The following is a 15,069-nucleotide window of genomic DNA, read 5'->3' on the forward strand; positions in this document are numbered from 1 at the left end:
CCATGTATTTACTCAAGCTTCATATTATCAAAGACTTTGTCAGCAATGAGTGGATTTTTGTCCATTCTGACACTTGTCTGCTACTCTGGGTCTCCTTTTACTCTCCAGGAATGGGAGTTGATCCCAGCTCTGTTCCAAGGGTGGGAGTGTCTATGCATGAAGTGACTCATTCAGATGGGATCTAGGGGTGCCTGGCTGGCTCGGTCAGAAGAGCATGTGACAATCTCAGGGTCACAAGTTCGAGCCCTATATTGGGGATAGAGATTACTTAAATGAATAATAAAAACTTAAAGATGGGATGTCTGTACTGCTCTACGCTTTGTTGATGCTGGTTTGGAGGTCACAGAAAAGAGGCAGCTAATCTACACATTTCTCAAAAATAACACACAGGGAAAATCACAGTCATTTGATGTGTATATGGCTTGTCTTTAGATATGCCTTTTGCCTGTTCTCCTTAATTACAGACTAGGTAGGAATAGTTGAGAGACTTGCAGTGATTCTTGCAATTTAAGGTCAGTCACCTGGTTAATGAGCGCTTGTATGTTCTCAAGTTTTTGTAAGAAATTCTGCTTATGCACACGTCCTTAAATAATTCGGACAAAGAGTGTACCTTCTAAATCTGTTGGTACTGGGGCTCCTGGGTGGCTCAGTCTGTTAAATGTCTGACTCTTGATCTCAGGGTTATGAGTTCAAGCCCTGCATAGATACGTAGATAGAGATATATAGATACATATAAATAAATCTACTGGTACTCCTCTCAAAGTGTACTTATTTACATTCCTGCCAGTAGGCATTTGGATTTTTGCCAATGTGATTGGCCAAACAAATTCTTGTTTTCATCTGTAATCCATCATCTTGTCACATGTCAACCAGTTTAAATGCTTATATGTTTATATGCTTAACATTTCCTCATGGTTTTTTGCATGTTTTTCAATTATGGTTTTTTATACTTTTTTTTTTCTTTTAGTGATTTCTTCATAATGCTCTTTGTATATTAACTCGTTAAATATTTAGAAATATTTTTCTCAGGTTGTCTTTTGGATTTAACTTGGTACATATATATGGTAAATTTTGTGGCATATGTTACTTTAAGTGTTTCTCTAAGCTGTGTAAGCAAAGTTCTGGTTTACGTTTTAGATTTGTCTGCGATGGCTGCTTAAAGAAATCTGCACGAACCAGGAAAGAGAATAAATTTTCTGCTAAAAGTAAGTTTCATTCTTACAAGTAAATCTTGGCAATACTTCACTGAAGCATAGTTAAAAATAACCATCCAAGGGGCACCTGGCTGGTTCAGTTGGAAGAGCATGTGACTCTTGATCTCTGGTCATGAGTTCAAGCCCCTTGTTGGGTATAGAGATAACTTGTAGGTAGGTAGGTAGGTAGGTAGGTAGGTAGGTAGGTAGAAAGAACTTAGATAGATAGAACATAGATACATAGGAAGGAAGGAAAGAAAGAATAAACCATCCAAAATGAATTTTCTTCCTTCAACCTTATTTAAAATATTTAACTGAGCAAAGTCAGAACCAAAACCCAAAATTTTTTCTATAATCTACCTAAAGGTAAATAGTAAATGTACTTTGTGGTGTAAAATTCATTAGACCTGGGGCTCCTGGATGGCTCAGTCGGTTAAGCTTCTGACTTCGGATCAGGTCATGATCTCATGGTTTGTGAATTCAAGCCCTGCATCAGACTCTGTGCTGATAGTGCACATGATAATAATAAACATTACTTAAAAAAATTTTTTTAACGTTTTATTTATTTTTGAGACAGGGAGAGACAGAGCATGAACAGGGGAGGGTCAGAGAGAGGGAGACTCAGAATCTGAAACAGGCTCCAGGCTCTGAGCTGTCAGCACAGAGCCCGATGCGGGGCTCGAACTCACGGACCAAGAGATCATATCTGAGCTGAAGTCGGCTGCTTAACCCACTGAGCCACCCAGGCCCCCCAATAAACATTATTTAAATGTTTAAATAGGGGCGCCTGGGTGGCTCAGTGGGTTAAGTGGCCGACTTCGGCTCAGGTCATGATCTCGCGGTCCGTGAGTTCGAGCCCCGCGTCGGGCTCTGTGCTGACAGCTCGGAGCCTGGAGCCTGTTTCGGATTCTGTGTCTCCCTCTCTCTGACCCTCCCCCGTTCATGCTCTGTCTCTGTCTCAAAAATAAATAAACGTTAAAAAAAAATTTAAAAAAAAAATAAATTAAAAAAAAAATAAATGTTTAAACATTAGAGAAATTCATTAGACTTAAGGGAAAAAATTGTACATGTGGAGGATATGTGGTTTTCTTGTTTGTTTGTTAATGTTTCTTGGAGGGAGGGAGACCTCTGGGGGTAGGGGGGCAGACAGAAAGGGGGAGAGAGAATCTGACGCAGGGCTCAATCCCACAAAACGTGAGATCGTGACCTGAGCCAAAATCAAGATTCGGATGTTCAACTGACTGAGCTACCCAGGTGCGCTGGATACATGTTTTTCTTTTTCCTACATTTCTTCATATTTGGGGCATTTCTTAACAGGGGCCACATGTGGAAATATTTGTCCAGAGTTGCCATCCCATGAGTCATTACCTCAGTTTTATCCATACCATTAGTTGGGGCTTCTTTTATAATCTTGATTGGGGATTTGGGGGAGTGGTAGTCAAAGATTGTATCATACAGTTGGTATTATCTCGCGATAGTATTTGATTTAATTTTGTAGATGCCTTTGCAATTTTTTGCTGACCGACAGGTTGCTTTTACTCCTGCACGGTTTTTCCTAATACCCAGCCATTGTTATTTTTAAATATTACTACTAGTCAAGGGAAAGTGCATATGGCTGTTCTTTGTTTTAACATCTGAGATTGGACATTTTTTCAACTAAAAGGTTAGGGGAGAACATTTAAAAAGTATTGGCTACCAGGGCGCCTGGGTGGCTCAGTCCGTTGAGCGTCCGGCTTCGGCTCAGGTCATGATCTCGCAGTTTGTGAGTTCCAGCCCCGTGTCGGGCTCTGTGCTGACAGCTCAGAACCTGGAGCCTGTTTCGGATTCTGTGTCTCCCTCTCTCTCTACTCTTCCCCCACTCATGCGCACGCTCTCACTCACTCGCTCTGTCTCTCAAAAATAAACATTTAAAAAAAAAAATTTTTTTTTAAGTATTGGCTACCATGCCTGCCTCACCTATACTAAAATCTATACTAAAATTGGAATGATATAAAGATTTGCATTGCTCCTGTGCAAGGTTGGTACACAAATTTGTGGAATAGTCCATATTTTTTTAAAAATTGTTTTCAAGTATTGACCACATTGTTTTTTGTTTTTTGTTTTAATTTTTTTAATGTTTTTTTTTTTTTTTGAGAGAGCAGGGGAGACACAGAATCTGAAGCAGGCTCCAGGCTCTGAGCTGTCAGCACTGAGCCTGACACAGGGCTTGAAGTCATGAACCATGAGATCATGACCTGAGCCAAAGTCCGACACTTAACCGACCAGGCCACCCGGGAACCCCCACATTGCTAGCTTTTAATAAAAGTTTATCCTATTTATACCAACAGAAATGATATTTGATATTGAAGTCTAAGACTTGATAGAAATAAATTTGCACTGTGGTTACAACTGAACTTTTCACTTCTACATTCCTAGGGTTGCCATCTACCAGGCTTGGCACCTTTCTGGAGAATCGTGTGAATGACTTTCTTAGGCGACAAAATCACCCTGAGTCAGGAGAGGTCACTGTTCGGGTAGTTCATGCTTCTGACAAAACCGTGGAAGTCAAACCAGGCATGAAAGCAAGGTATCTAGTAATTTTCCCTTTTCTTCTGTGGTTCTGCAAATGCTTATACAGTCACTGCTGATGATTCTGATGAGGTGTTGTGGTTTTTCCCTCTAATCTGAATTGTGTAGGTTTGTAGATAGTGGAGAGATGGCAGAATCCTTTCCATACCGAACCAAAGCCCTCTTTGCCTTTGAAGAGATAGACGGTGTTGACTTATGTTTCTTTGGCATGCACGTTCAAGAGTATGGCTCTGACTGCCCTCCGCCTAACCAGAGGTAGGAATTAAACATCTGCCTTCCAATTTAAATGGGAGTTTGAAGTTTAATAGGCAAAAAGCATCATGGGCAAGAAACTGATATACTTGGTTTGGAAATGGAAATGTGGATTCTCACTGCTCAGTAACACTCTTCTGTGGCCTTAGTATATCAGGAAGGGGATATGAACAATAGCCTCAAATCAGAAGTGGGAAGCAGTGGGCTTAAATCTAGATTGTGTTAACAAGTACCTTGCCTGAGAGGTATGTGAAAGAATGTCACACAAAAAAAGTTAGGATATGGTTTTGAATTTGTTTCCAAAATAGTATAAAGGCCAGAATAAGAACACTGCCAGAATACATTTGGATCCATAAATACTGATTCATATACTCTGCTTCAGGCTCTACTGGGTACTGAGATTAGAATAGAGCCATAGGCTCATGAAACTCCCCTGAAGTGTTCACAGTCTAGTCATTTATCTGTGACTACGTGATGTGCATTACAAATGAGGTAAAAAAAAAAAAAAAAAAAAAAACCAGAAGAGAGAAAATATAATGTCACAAGTCACATAAGGCGTTGGTTTCTTGACTTGGTTTCTTTCTCCCCACTTCGTATAGGAGAGTTTACATATCATACCTCGACAGTGTTCATTTCTTCCGTCCTAAATGCTTGAGGACAGCAGTGTATCATGAAATTCTAATTGGATATTTAGAATACGTCAAGAAATTAGGGTAAGAATATTGATCGATACTATTTTTACTTTTTTTTTTTTTTTTTTTTTTTTTTTTTTGATCATTTATTTTTGAGAGTGCGCGAACAGCGAAGGGGCAAAAAGAGAGGGAGACAGAGGATCCGATGCAGGCTTCGCACTTACAGCACAAAGCCTGATGCGGGGTAGAACTCAAAATCCGCAAGATCCTGATCTCAGCCAAAGTCAGACACTTAACCAACTCAACCACCCAGGCACCCTGATAAATGCTATTTTTTAAAAGCAATTAGCTTAAACTAACTAGGTTTTAAACTAATCACTGTGTTGTTGTGGTAAGACCTAAGTTAAAACGTACAGATATGTGACTTTTTGGCCCCTTTTCTCAGTGCTGCCAGTCTGACAGTAAGGGATATTTTGACCCTAGTTGTACTTGTCCCAGATTGGTTTTATTTAGTTCATTTAAGCTGTTGGGTACAGTTTGATTTGAAGGTTGATTGTTACTTAAGGCCAGAATCTTAAAACGGCAGTTGATCTCTGAAACCTGGGTTTCAGAACCAAAAACAGACTAAGGTCAGGAGATACATATATCAGACTGGTTCCTTACCTTCAAGTATACGTGTGTGCTTAAGAATATTCACCACTTCACCTTGCAAGTTATTACTCTTAACATTTTGCATCTCGATTAGCTCTCTTGTTGGAATGGACCCATATTCCTTTGCATTGTAGTTTTTGGGTCTTCAAGTGCAGCTTTTTTGGGGTCTTTTTTTGGGATTTTTAGATCCAGGGTTATGCCTGGTTCTGGCCTAAGAATTTTGATCTGATGCTAAATTGTACACTTTTGTATTATCTTGTAAAAAAACAAAAAAAAAATCATTGGTTTCTGTACTGACTCCATCTTGTAGCATTCTTTCTGGAATGGATGATAAATTTTTCTCTTGAATATTCCGTCTATTTGTGTTGATAGATATACAACAGGGCATATTTGGGCATGTCCCCCAAGCGAGGGAGATGACTATATCTTCCATTGCCATCCTCCTGACCAGAAGATACCGAAGCCCAAGCGACTGCAGGAGTGGTATAAAAAGATGCTTGACAAGGCCGTGTCTGAGCGAATCGTCCATGACTACAAGGTCAGGAGGAGTGAGGGGCGATGACAGAACTGGAAATTTACTAATCCTGCTGCTCTGTATTCTGTCATTTGACTATCTTAACAAAAATCTTCTGTTTGTTCTCCCTTTTTCAAAGCAAGAAAAACCGTTTTAAAAGAGACTTAGATCAACAAATCTCTTTTAAAGATGTGACGAAAAATGTATTTTAGCCATTCACGATTAGAGAGCATCTCACGATAAGAACTTGAACAGATAAGTTTCTTATCTGTTGTTAACTCCTGGGGAGAAGAGCACCAACTGGTTGTTTCCCGAGCAGCATAGAGAGCGGGTCTGTAGCCATGCAGTTTCCAGTATTTGTAGTTTAGGTTGTTTTGAACACATTTCTCAGGAGGTGGGGGATGGGTATAAGGCAGGCATTCCTCACATTACAGTGTCTTGTGTTATCAGGAGTAGTAAAGGCCACAGTGTGATTGATGATGCCTCTGCCTCTGCCATTGGTCCTAGCAGGATAATTTCCTACTTTGTATAAAGGCAGGTAATCTCCCTGTCCTCACAGGCAAAGAGGAAAGACAAAACCAGAAATACTGACTGCAGACCATGATTTTTCATTGTTTATGACTGAATGTCTCCTCGGGCCATGGGGCTTAGGTATAAAATCTCTGCCACCTTTCTTTCAGATGACATTTTAAACTTTCACGTTTCTTGTATCCATTAGCTATGACTGTTTTTGTATGGTAAATGCTTTTTGTAAAAAAAAAACTATTTGTACCTGGGTATTTTCACAGGATATTTTTAAACAAGCTACTGAAGATCGATTAACAAGTGCAAAGGAGTTGCCTTACTTTGAGGGTGATTTCTGGCCCAATGTTCTGGAAGAGAGCATTAAAGAACTGGAACAGGAGGAGGAAGAGAGAAAGAGAGAAGAAAACACCAGCAACGAAAGCACAGATGTAAGGGCTTTGCATTTTCTTTCCAGCTTCTGCCTTGATTCTCATGGGTAATCAGGTGCGGGCTTCAAGTTTTGACTAGGTCTAAAGCTCTCAGGTGTGAAAGAGCTCCTTAAATTGGTCAAGAAATAATTGGCTTAGATAAGTTACTAATGTTCTTTTTCCATGGTTTTAAACCTTTTTAACATCAGATGTTGCCCTCCTCCCCCCCCCCCTTTTAAAATGGAACCTTAGGGGCGCCTGGGTGGCGCAGTCGGTTAAGCGTCCGACTTCAGCCAGGTCACGATCTCGCGGTCCGTGAGTTCGAGCCCCGCGTCAGGCTCTGGGCTGATGGCTCGGAGCCTGGAGCCTGTTTCCGATTCTGTGTCTCCCTCTCTCTCTGCCCCTCCCCCGTTCATGCTCTGTCTCTCTCTGTCCCAAAAATAAATAAAAAACGTTGAAAAAAAAAAAAAATTTAAAATGGAACCTTGGATTTCTGGTAATGGAAAACAGAAGGAAGGAAACCCTGAAAAACTGATAGAAGAATCACCTATATAGAGCAGGAGGTGGCAAAGTACTTCCTGTAAAGATCCTGATCATGAATATTTGGGGCTTTTTTTTTTTTTTAACACTACTTTATACATGTACATACCATTCTTAGCCATATGAAAACAGGCCTGGGCCAGAGTTTGCCAGTCGTCCATACACAACCTGGCTTTTGTCAGAGGACCATCTGAGATTTTCCTGGTCAGTTATTTCTCCATAGCGTAGCTAGAATGGTCTTCGTTGAGTCCAAACTACTAAAGTCACCCTTTAAGTAGCCTGTTGAACTCTTCATAGCCTTGTAGTTTGAGTTGTCTTTTCAAGCTGTTGTTATATTTTTTACAGTAGACTCATAAAATTCTAGAATGTGAGTGGAAGGAAATGAAACCAAGGTGTTTGGCTCCCTGCTTCCAGTGTATTCTTCAGTATCCCACACTGCTACTCCTTGTTCCCTGTCCTCAATTCTGGAATAGGATGGATAGATCTCAGGGGTCTCCAAACTGTGAGGCTCTTATCAAAAAGCTAAGACTGCCATTGCCTTATTGAGGGATCTTAGTGTAGGGATTCTTCACTGGGAGAAAATTAGTACAAAAACTTTAGTAACCTTTAGTTCACTGTAAGTAACAGCTTAAAAAATAGGGTACGTGTAAAAGTTGGCAGAAGGCATAAGATTAGAATCTCTAGTGTCAAAAGGAGGATCCTTCTACCATTACTATCATTCAAATCACTTCTTAACAAAAATGTTAACATTTTCTTGTCCCCTCTGTTAACCTGCAGGTGACAAAGGGAGACAGCAAAAATGCTAAAAAGAAAAATAATAAGAAAACCAGCAAAAACAAGAGCAGCCTCAGTAGGGGCAACAAGAAGAAGCCAGGCATGCCCAATGTATCCAACGACCTCTCGCAGAAGCTGTATGCCACAATGGAAAAACACAAAGAGGTAAGGTGTGGCCATTTTGGGAGGAAAAGCAGGGCAGGGGTTCTGAAACACTGCCTACCATGGTTGGCATTAAACACGAGCACAACAGACCATTTGAAATTCAGAAGAAAGAAATCATTCGAGGAGTAAGAAGGAAGAAAAGAGGCTAGCTAGAATAGGAGGTAAGAACAGGAAGTGATACGGATGCTTTGATTCGCAGCTGTGTTAGAAATCTTGATGGCTTTGGATCGTGCCTCATACATTAAAAGCATAAGCATAGCCTGTCTGGGGTTTTTTTGTTCGTTTGTTTGTTTGTTTTTGAGAGAGAGCATGAGTGGGAGAGGGGCAAAGAGAGGGTGGAGACAGAGGATCTGAAGTGGGCTCTGTGATGACAGCAGAGAGCCCGACATAGGACTCAAACTCAGGAACTATGAGATCATGACCTGAGCTGAAGTCGGACCCTTAACCAACTGAGCCACCCAGGCACCCCCCTGTCCAACTCTGTTTGTAACCATCAGGACGTCTGAGTTCTAGTGGGTGCCTCATTTGATATTCTCAACCATTAATAGTTACTATTTCAAGCAAGATTTTGTGTCACAAGATTCTAGCATAACAGGATAGTTGGGAAATACCCTTAGAGTACATTGTAATACGTTTGACTTAAGTTGTGGATGTAGTCTATGATTTTATTTACTCTGAAGATGTAAATAGTGGGAATTAGAGTCTGAGGTCGTCAACTTGGGTTTGTTGTCTTAGCTGGAGGGTAACATACAATGGAAGTAATCATGATCGTTACTGGAAGGTTGGCCATAGTAAAGATTTCCAAGGGAGTCACCAGATGGTTTTATTTGCCTCTGTTTTGAGTGATTTATTACAGGCATTCCCCACTTGTTAGATTCAATGCTTTCCTGTGCGTCACATTTTCAAAATGCTCTTCCTCGCTTTGAATGCTTTTCTTTGAGCCACAATATTACAAGGTCTAGCACACGTCAAGGTTCTTTGATGCTTTTAACTTTTGGCATCTGTTTGAGATGTGTCTCTACTAAGTGTGCTCTCTTGCTGTATGTTCTTTTTCTGGAAATGTGTCTTAAGGCTCTTGTTTTATGCAAACACTGCTGCCCAAGTATATTACAAGTGTTACTGCCAGTTCGCTGGTCTCTGGGAAACTGGTAGAATATAGTGTCCAGTACCACAGTTGCTCACAAGGTCCTGATCTCTTAAAGGTACATTTTTCAGTGTAATGAGGTTTCACATTTAGAGACTAGTTAATGTAAAATAGACCTACAATATCAGCTTCCTGTTGCAGCCTTTACACTAATGGTTATAGTAGTTCATGGTGATTGTGTCCTTTCAGAATTTAATGAACAAAAATTTTGCTGTTTCTGCAGCAAGAGCTAAGAAGGTTTTGTTTTGTTTTGTTTTTTCTTTCCCATCCCCACCAACTTTTTAACATTTCGAACTTGCGGAGAGTTGCATAGTGGACCCCCTGCTATAGCCCTTGCTGAGATTCACCAGTTGTTCGTGTTTTGCTACATCTTTTCTTTATCCCATTCAAGCTAAGGAAGAAGACCTCCTTTGCTTAACCACACTGTGGCTTCACACTCAGAAGACTTCCCCCAGTGCCACCATCTAATGTCTGGCCCTTCCGCTCCAGTTAAGGATTGTGTGTCAGGTTGAGCTGCCACGTCTCGGTTCCTGGCTTTCTTTTGTTTCATAACATGGCCGTTTGTTGTAAGTCAAGGCCAAAAAGTGTTTCGTAGGATGTCCCTCAATTTGGATCTGTCTGACTTGTTCCCTCTTGATTCAGGTCCAACCATGGATTCAGTCTTAGAGTAGACCACTTTGGGGCAAAATGTGCACTGTCCGTGCACTGTGCTTGCCCCAGACCCTTCTTGTTTTGAAGGGATCATTAACGAGAAGGTAACAAGCTGTCGATTTCAGGCCCATTGTAGTCGTTCTCAGAGAAGAGACGAGAGGCTTGTGAGCAGGAGAAAGCAAGGGCTATGTCGCGGGACCTTGTGTGATTGTAAGCTCTTCCAGCGGCCCCGGCCTCACGGGCATTCAGCTCGACTCACCTGTTTGCTGCCATTGGCCTGGTGCCACGCAGCGCTCTTGTTCCAGAGTCAGACTGAGGTTGTCTGCTTCACAGGTCTTCTTTGTGATCCGTCTCATCGCCGGCCCTGCCGCCAACTCCCTGCCTCCCATTGTTGACCCTGACCCCCTCATCCCCTGCGATCTGATGGATGGGCGGGATGCCTTCCTTACCCTCGCAAGGGACAAGCACCTGGAGTTCTCTTCACTGCGCAGAGCCCAGTGGTCCACCATGTGTATGCTGGTGGAGCTGCACACCCAGAGCCAGGACCGCTTTGTCTACACGTGCAACGAGTGCAAGCACCACGTGGAGACGCGCTGGCACTGCACCGTGTGCGAGGTAGGCCCCAGGGGTGGGGAGCGGAGGGTGCTGGGGTGTTCTGGGTTCCTGAGAGGCAGTGCCTGCAGATGTCACACAGGTCTGCGCCCAGTGCCAGGGGTGAAAAGTCGCGCAGAGTGGGACGGGCCTGCTTCTCAGATTTTCATGGTAGAGCTGAAGGGTCTTTCTCAAAGGGGCCTTTGGGACCCCAGCAGAATACATGCAATGTTTCTGAATGACTTAAATCTTGGAGAGTTGACTGTGCCTGTTTCTCCCCCAGGATTACGATTTGTGTATCACCTGCTATAACACTAAAAACCATGACCACAAAATGGAGAAACTAGGTCTCGGCCTAGATGATGAGAGCAACAGCCAGCAGGCCGCGGCCACCCAGAGCCCAGGAGACTCTCGCCGCCTGAGCATCCAGCGCTGCATCCAGTCCCTGGTGCACGCCTGCCAGTGCCGCAACGCCAACTGCTCGCTGCCGTCCTGCCAGAAGATGAAGCGGGTCGTGCAGCACACCAAGGGCTGCAAGCGGAAAACCAATGGAGGCTGCCCCATCTGCAAGCAGCTCATCGCCCTGTGCTGCTACCATGCCAAGCACTGCCAGGAGAACAAGTGCCCGGTGCCCTTCTGCCTCAACATCAAGCAAAAGCTCCGGCAGCAGCAGCTGCAGCACCGGCTGCAGCAGGCCCAGATGCTCCGCAGGAGGATGGCCAGCATGCAGCGGACCGGCGTGGTGGGGCAGCAACAAGGCCTGCCCTCCCCGACTCCCGCCACGCCCACCACGCCCACCGGCCAGCAGCCCACCACCCCGCAGACGCCCCAACCCCAGCCCCCCTCTCAGCCCCAGCCTACCCCTCCCAACAGCATGCCACCCTACTTGCCTAGGACTCAGGCTCCTGGCCCTGTCTCCCAGGGTAAGGCGGCAGGCCAGGTGACCCCTCCGACCCCCCCTCAGACTGCTCAGCCACCCCTTCCGGGGCCCCCACCTGCGGCAGTGGAAATGGCAATGCAGATTCAGAGGGCGGCTGAGACGCAGCGCCAGATGGCCCACGTGCAAATTTTTCAGAGGCCAATCCAGCACCAGATGCCCCAGATGACTCCGATGGCCCCCATGGGTATGAACCCACCCCCCATGGCCAGAGGTCCCAGTGGGCATTTGGAGCCAGGGATGGGGCCCACGGGCATGCAGCAACAGCCGCCGTGGGCCCAAGGAGGCTTGCCTCAACCCCAGCAACTGCAGCCCGGGATGCCAAGGCCGGCCATGATGTCAGTGGCCCAGCACGGTCAGCCCTTGAATATGGCTCCCCAACCGGGACTGGGCCAGGTAGGCGTGAGCCCTCTCAAACCAGGCACTGTGTCTCAACAAGCCTTACAAAACCTTTTGCGGACTCTCAGGTCTCCCAGCTCTCCCCTACAGCAGCAACAGGTGCTTAGTATCCTTCACGCCAACCCCCAGCTGTTGGCCGCGTTCATCAAGCAGCGGGCTGCCAAGTATGCCAACTCTAACCAACAGCCCCTCCCCGGGCAGCCTGGCATGCCCCAGGGCCAGCCGGGGCTGCAGCCACCTACCATGCCGGGCCAGCAGGGCGTCCACTCTAATCCGGCCATGCCGAACATGAACCCCATGCAGGCAGGCGTCCAGAGGGCCGGCCTGCCGCAGCAGCAGCCACCGCAGCAGCAACTCCAGCCGCCCATGGGAGGGATGAGCCCCCAGGCTCAGCAGATGAACATGAATCACAACGCCATGCCTTCACAGTTCCGAGACCTCTTGAGACGGCAGCAGATGATGCAGCAGCAGCAGCAGCAGCAGCAGGGAGCCGGGCCCGGAATCGGCCCTGGAATGGCCAACCACAACCAGTTCCAGCAACCCCAGGGAGTTGGCTACCCCCCACCGCAGCAGCAGCAGCAGCAGCAGCAGCGGATGCAGCATCACATGCAACAGATGCAACAAGGGAACATGGGACCGATGGGCCAGCTCCCCCAGGCCTTGGGAGCCGAGGCAGGAGCCAGTCTGCAGGCGTATCAGCAGCGACTCCTCCAGCAACAGATGGGGTCCCCTGCTCAGCCCAACCCCATGAGCCCCCAACAGCATATGCTCCCAAACCAGGCTCAGTCCCCACACCTCCAAGGCCAGCAGATCCCTTCTTCTCTCTCCAATCAAGTGCGTTCACCCCAGCCTGTCCCTTCTCCGCGGCCACAGTCCCAGCCCCCCCACTCCAGCCCTTCCCCGAGGATGCAGCCTCAGCCTTCTCCACACCACGTGTCCCCACAGACCAGTTCTCCACATCCTGGACTGGTAGCTGCCCAGGCCAACCCCATGGAACAAGGGCATTTTGCCAGCCCGGACCAGAGTTCAATGCTTTCTCAGCTCGCTAGCAATCCAGGCATGGCAAACCTCCATGGTGCAAGCGCCACGGACCTGGGACTCAGCACCGATAACTCAGACTTGAATTCAAACCTCTCACAGAGTACACTAGACATACACTAGAGACACCTTGTAGTATTTTGGGAGCAAAAAAATTATTTTCTCTTAACAAGACTTTTTGTACTGAAAACAATTTTTTTGAATCTTTCTTAGCCTAAAAGACAATTTTCCGTGGAACACATAAGAACTGTGCAGTAGCTGTTTGTGGTTTAAAGCAAACATGCGAGATGAACCTGAGGGATGATAGAATACAAAGAATATATTTTTGTTATGGCTGGTTTCCCACCAGCCTTTTTTTCCCCCCTTGTGTGTGTGGTTCAAGTGTGCACTGGGAGGAGGCTGAGGTCCGTGAAGCCAACCATATGCTCCTGCCTTGCACCTCCAATAGGTTTTATTATTTTTTTTAAATTAATGAAAATATGTAATATTAATAGTTATTATTTACTGGTGCAGATGGTTGACATTTTTCCCTATTTTCCTCACTTTATGGAAGAGTTAGAACATTTCTAAAACCAGAGGACAAAAGGGGTTAATGTTACTTTAAAATTACATTCTATATATATATAAATATATATAAATATATATTAAAATACCAATTTTTTTTCTCTGGGTGCAAAGATGTTCATTCTTTTAAAAATGTAAAAAAAAAAACAAAAAAAAAACAAAAAAAAAAAAAACTCCTTTCCTCCCCTCAAGTCAACTTTTGTGCTCCAGAAAATTTTCTATTCCGTAAGTCTGAGCGTAAAAACTTCAAGTATTAAAATAATTTGTACATGTAGAGAGAAAAATGACTTTTTCAAAATATACAGGGGCAGCTGCCAAATTGATGTATTATATATTGTGGTTCTGTTTCTTGAAAGAATTTTTTTCGTTATTTTTACATCTAACAAAGGAAAAAATTAAAAAGAGGGTAAGAAACGATTCCAGCGGGATGATTTTAACATGCAAAATATCCCTGGGGTTTCTTCTTTGCTTGCTTTCTTCCTCCTTACCCTGCCCCCACCCCCATACACACACACACACACACACACACACACACACACACACTTTCTGTAAAACTTGAAAATAGAAAGCAAAAACCCTCAACTGTTGTAAATCATGCAATTAAAGTTGATTACTTATAAATATGAACTTTGGATCACTGTATAGACTGTTAAATTTGATTTCTTATTACCTATTGTTAAATAAACTGTGTGAGACAGATACCTGACCTTGTTTCACTTCTTGCCATCACATCTTTGTCCTAGCACACATTGATCTGATTCGATGTCTGGTACGTGGGGTTCAGAGGAAAAAACAAAAGCACTAGTTTGCAGCCTTCCTACACTATTACATAAAGTGAATTCACAAATAGATTTTGGTAAATTTATCCAAAGTTCAGGGGAAAAACCAAATACCAGCTAAATGTCAATTTCACCAATTTTAATTGATATTCATTAGCTTTTCACAGCTTGACATAGGACCTTACAGGGATAAGAGTGAGCACCTCAGCTGGATCATACCTAAGTCAGAAGTAGCTCCTTGAGAAAACAGCACTTGATGCCTTGGGCGACATAAGTGCTTATCCTGTTACACTTTGGTTTTGCTACCTGCTAACCAGTAAGTCAATGAGAGGGGACGCGGGGTGAGGATGTAAGAGGAAAATGTGTGGAAATAAAATCTGGAAACCTAAGAGATTACAACCATGAGTCCAGTATTGCGCTAGGTGTTTACAGAATGAAGAGGTCTCCAACTAAATCATGAGAAATTTAAAAAGCAGAACACTGTTAGCTGCTTTGGCGTCATCGGGCAGTCCTTGTTTTTGTCGTAGAGCTTTACCACAGTCCACTAAGGACTAAAGAAAGATCTTCGAGTAGCTTAATTCAAACACCTATTCTATTTTATATTGTCTCAACAAAAACAACCAGTATCTTGATGTGAGATGAACTCGCACGCTGAGCATTAACCAGAGACCACTCCAGAAAATGTCACGCACCTACCTGCCTCGGCTCGCTGGTCCAGCAGATAGACCTGGAGCACCTCCGTTCT

General features: G+C 44.3%; 1 protein-coding gene and 1 pseudogene across 1 annotated transcript in view; both read left to right on the forward strand.

The window, feature by feature from the left end:
• Positions 1-13,442, forward strand: part of EP300 (E1A binding protein p300) — an 82,141-nt gene extending 68,699 nt beyond the window's left edge. The window contains exons 23-31 of the mRNA XM_042947926.1: positions 1,138-1,205; positions 3,609-3,759; positions 3,870-4,016; positions 4,613-4,726; positions 5,669-5,834; positions 6,599-6,763; positions 8,060-8,221; positions 10,350-10,631; positions 10,891-13,442. Of these exons, the coding sequence (XP_042803860.1) occupies positions 1,138-1,205; positions 3,609-3,759; positions 3,870-4,016; positions 4,613-4,726; positions 5,669-5,834; positions 6,599-6,763; positions 8,060-8,221; positions 10,350-10,631; positions 10,891-13,104 (3,469 nt within the window). The 3' untranslated portion in view covers positions 13,105-13,442. The remainder of the gene's footprint in view (positions 1-1,137; positions 1,206-3,608; positions 3,760-3,869; positions 4,017-4,612; positions 4,727-5,668; positions 5,835-6,598; positions 6,764-8,059; positions 8,222-10,349; positions 10,632-10,890) is intronic.
• On the forward strand, positions 3,152-3,246 carry LOC122225716 (annotated as a pseudogene).
• Positions 13,443-15,069: the final 1,627 nt, after the last annotated feature.

The sequence above is a fragment of the Panthera leo genome, chromosome B4, assembly GCF_018350215.1.
Source record: "Panthera leo isolate Ple1 chromosome B4, P.leo_Ple1_pat1.1, whole genome shotgun sequence".
NCBI lineage: Eukaryota > Metazoa > Chordata > Mammalia > Carnivora > Felidae > Panthera > Panthera leo.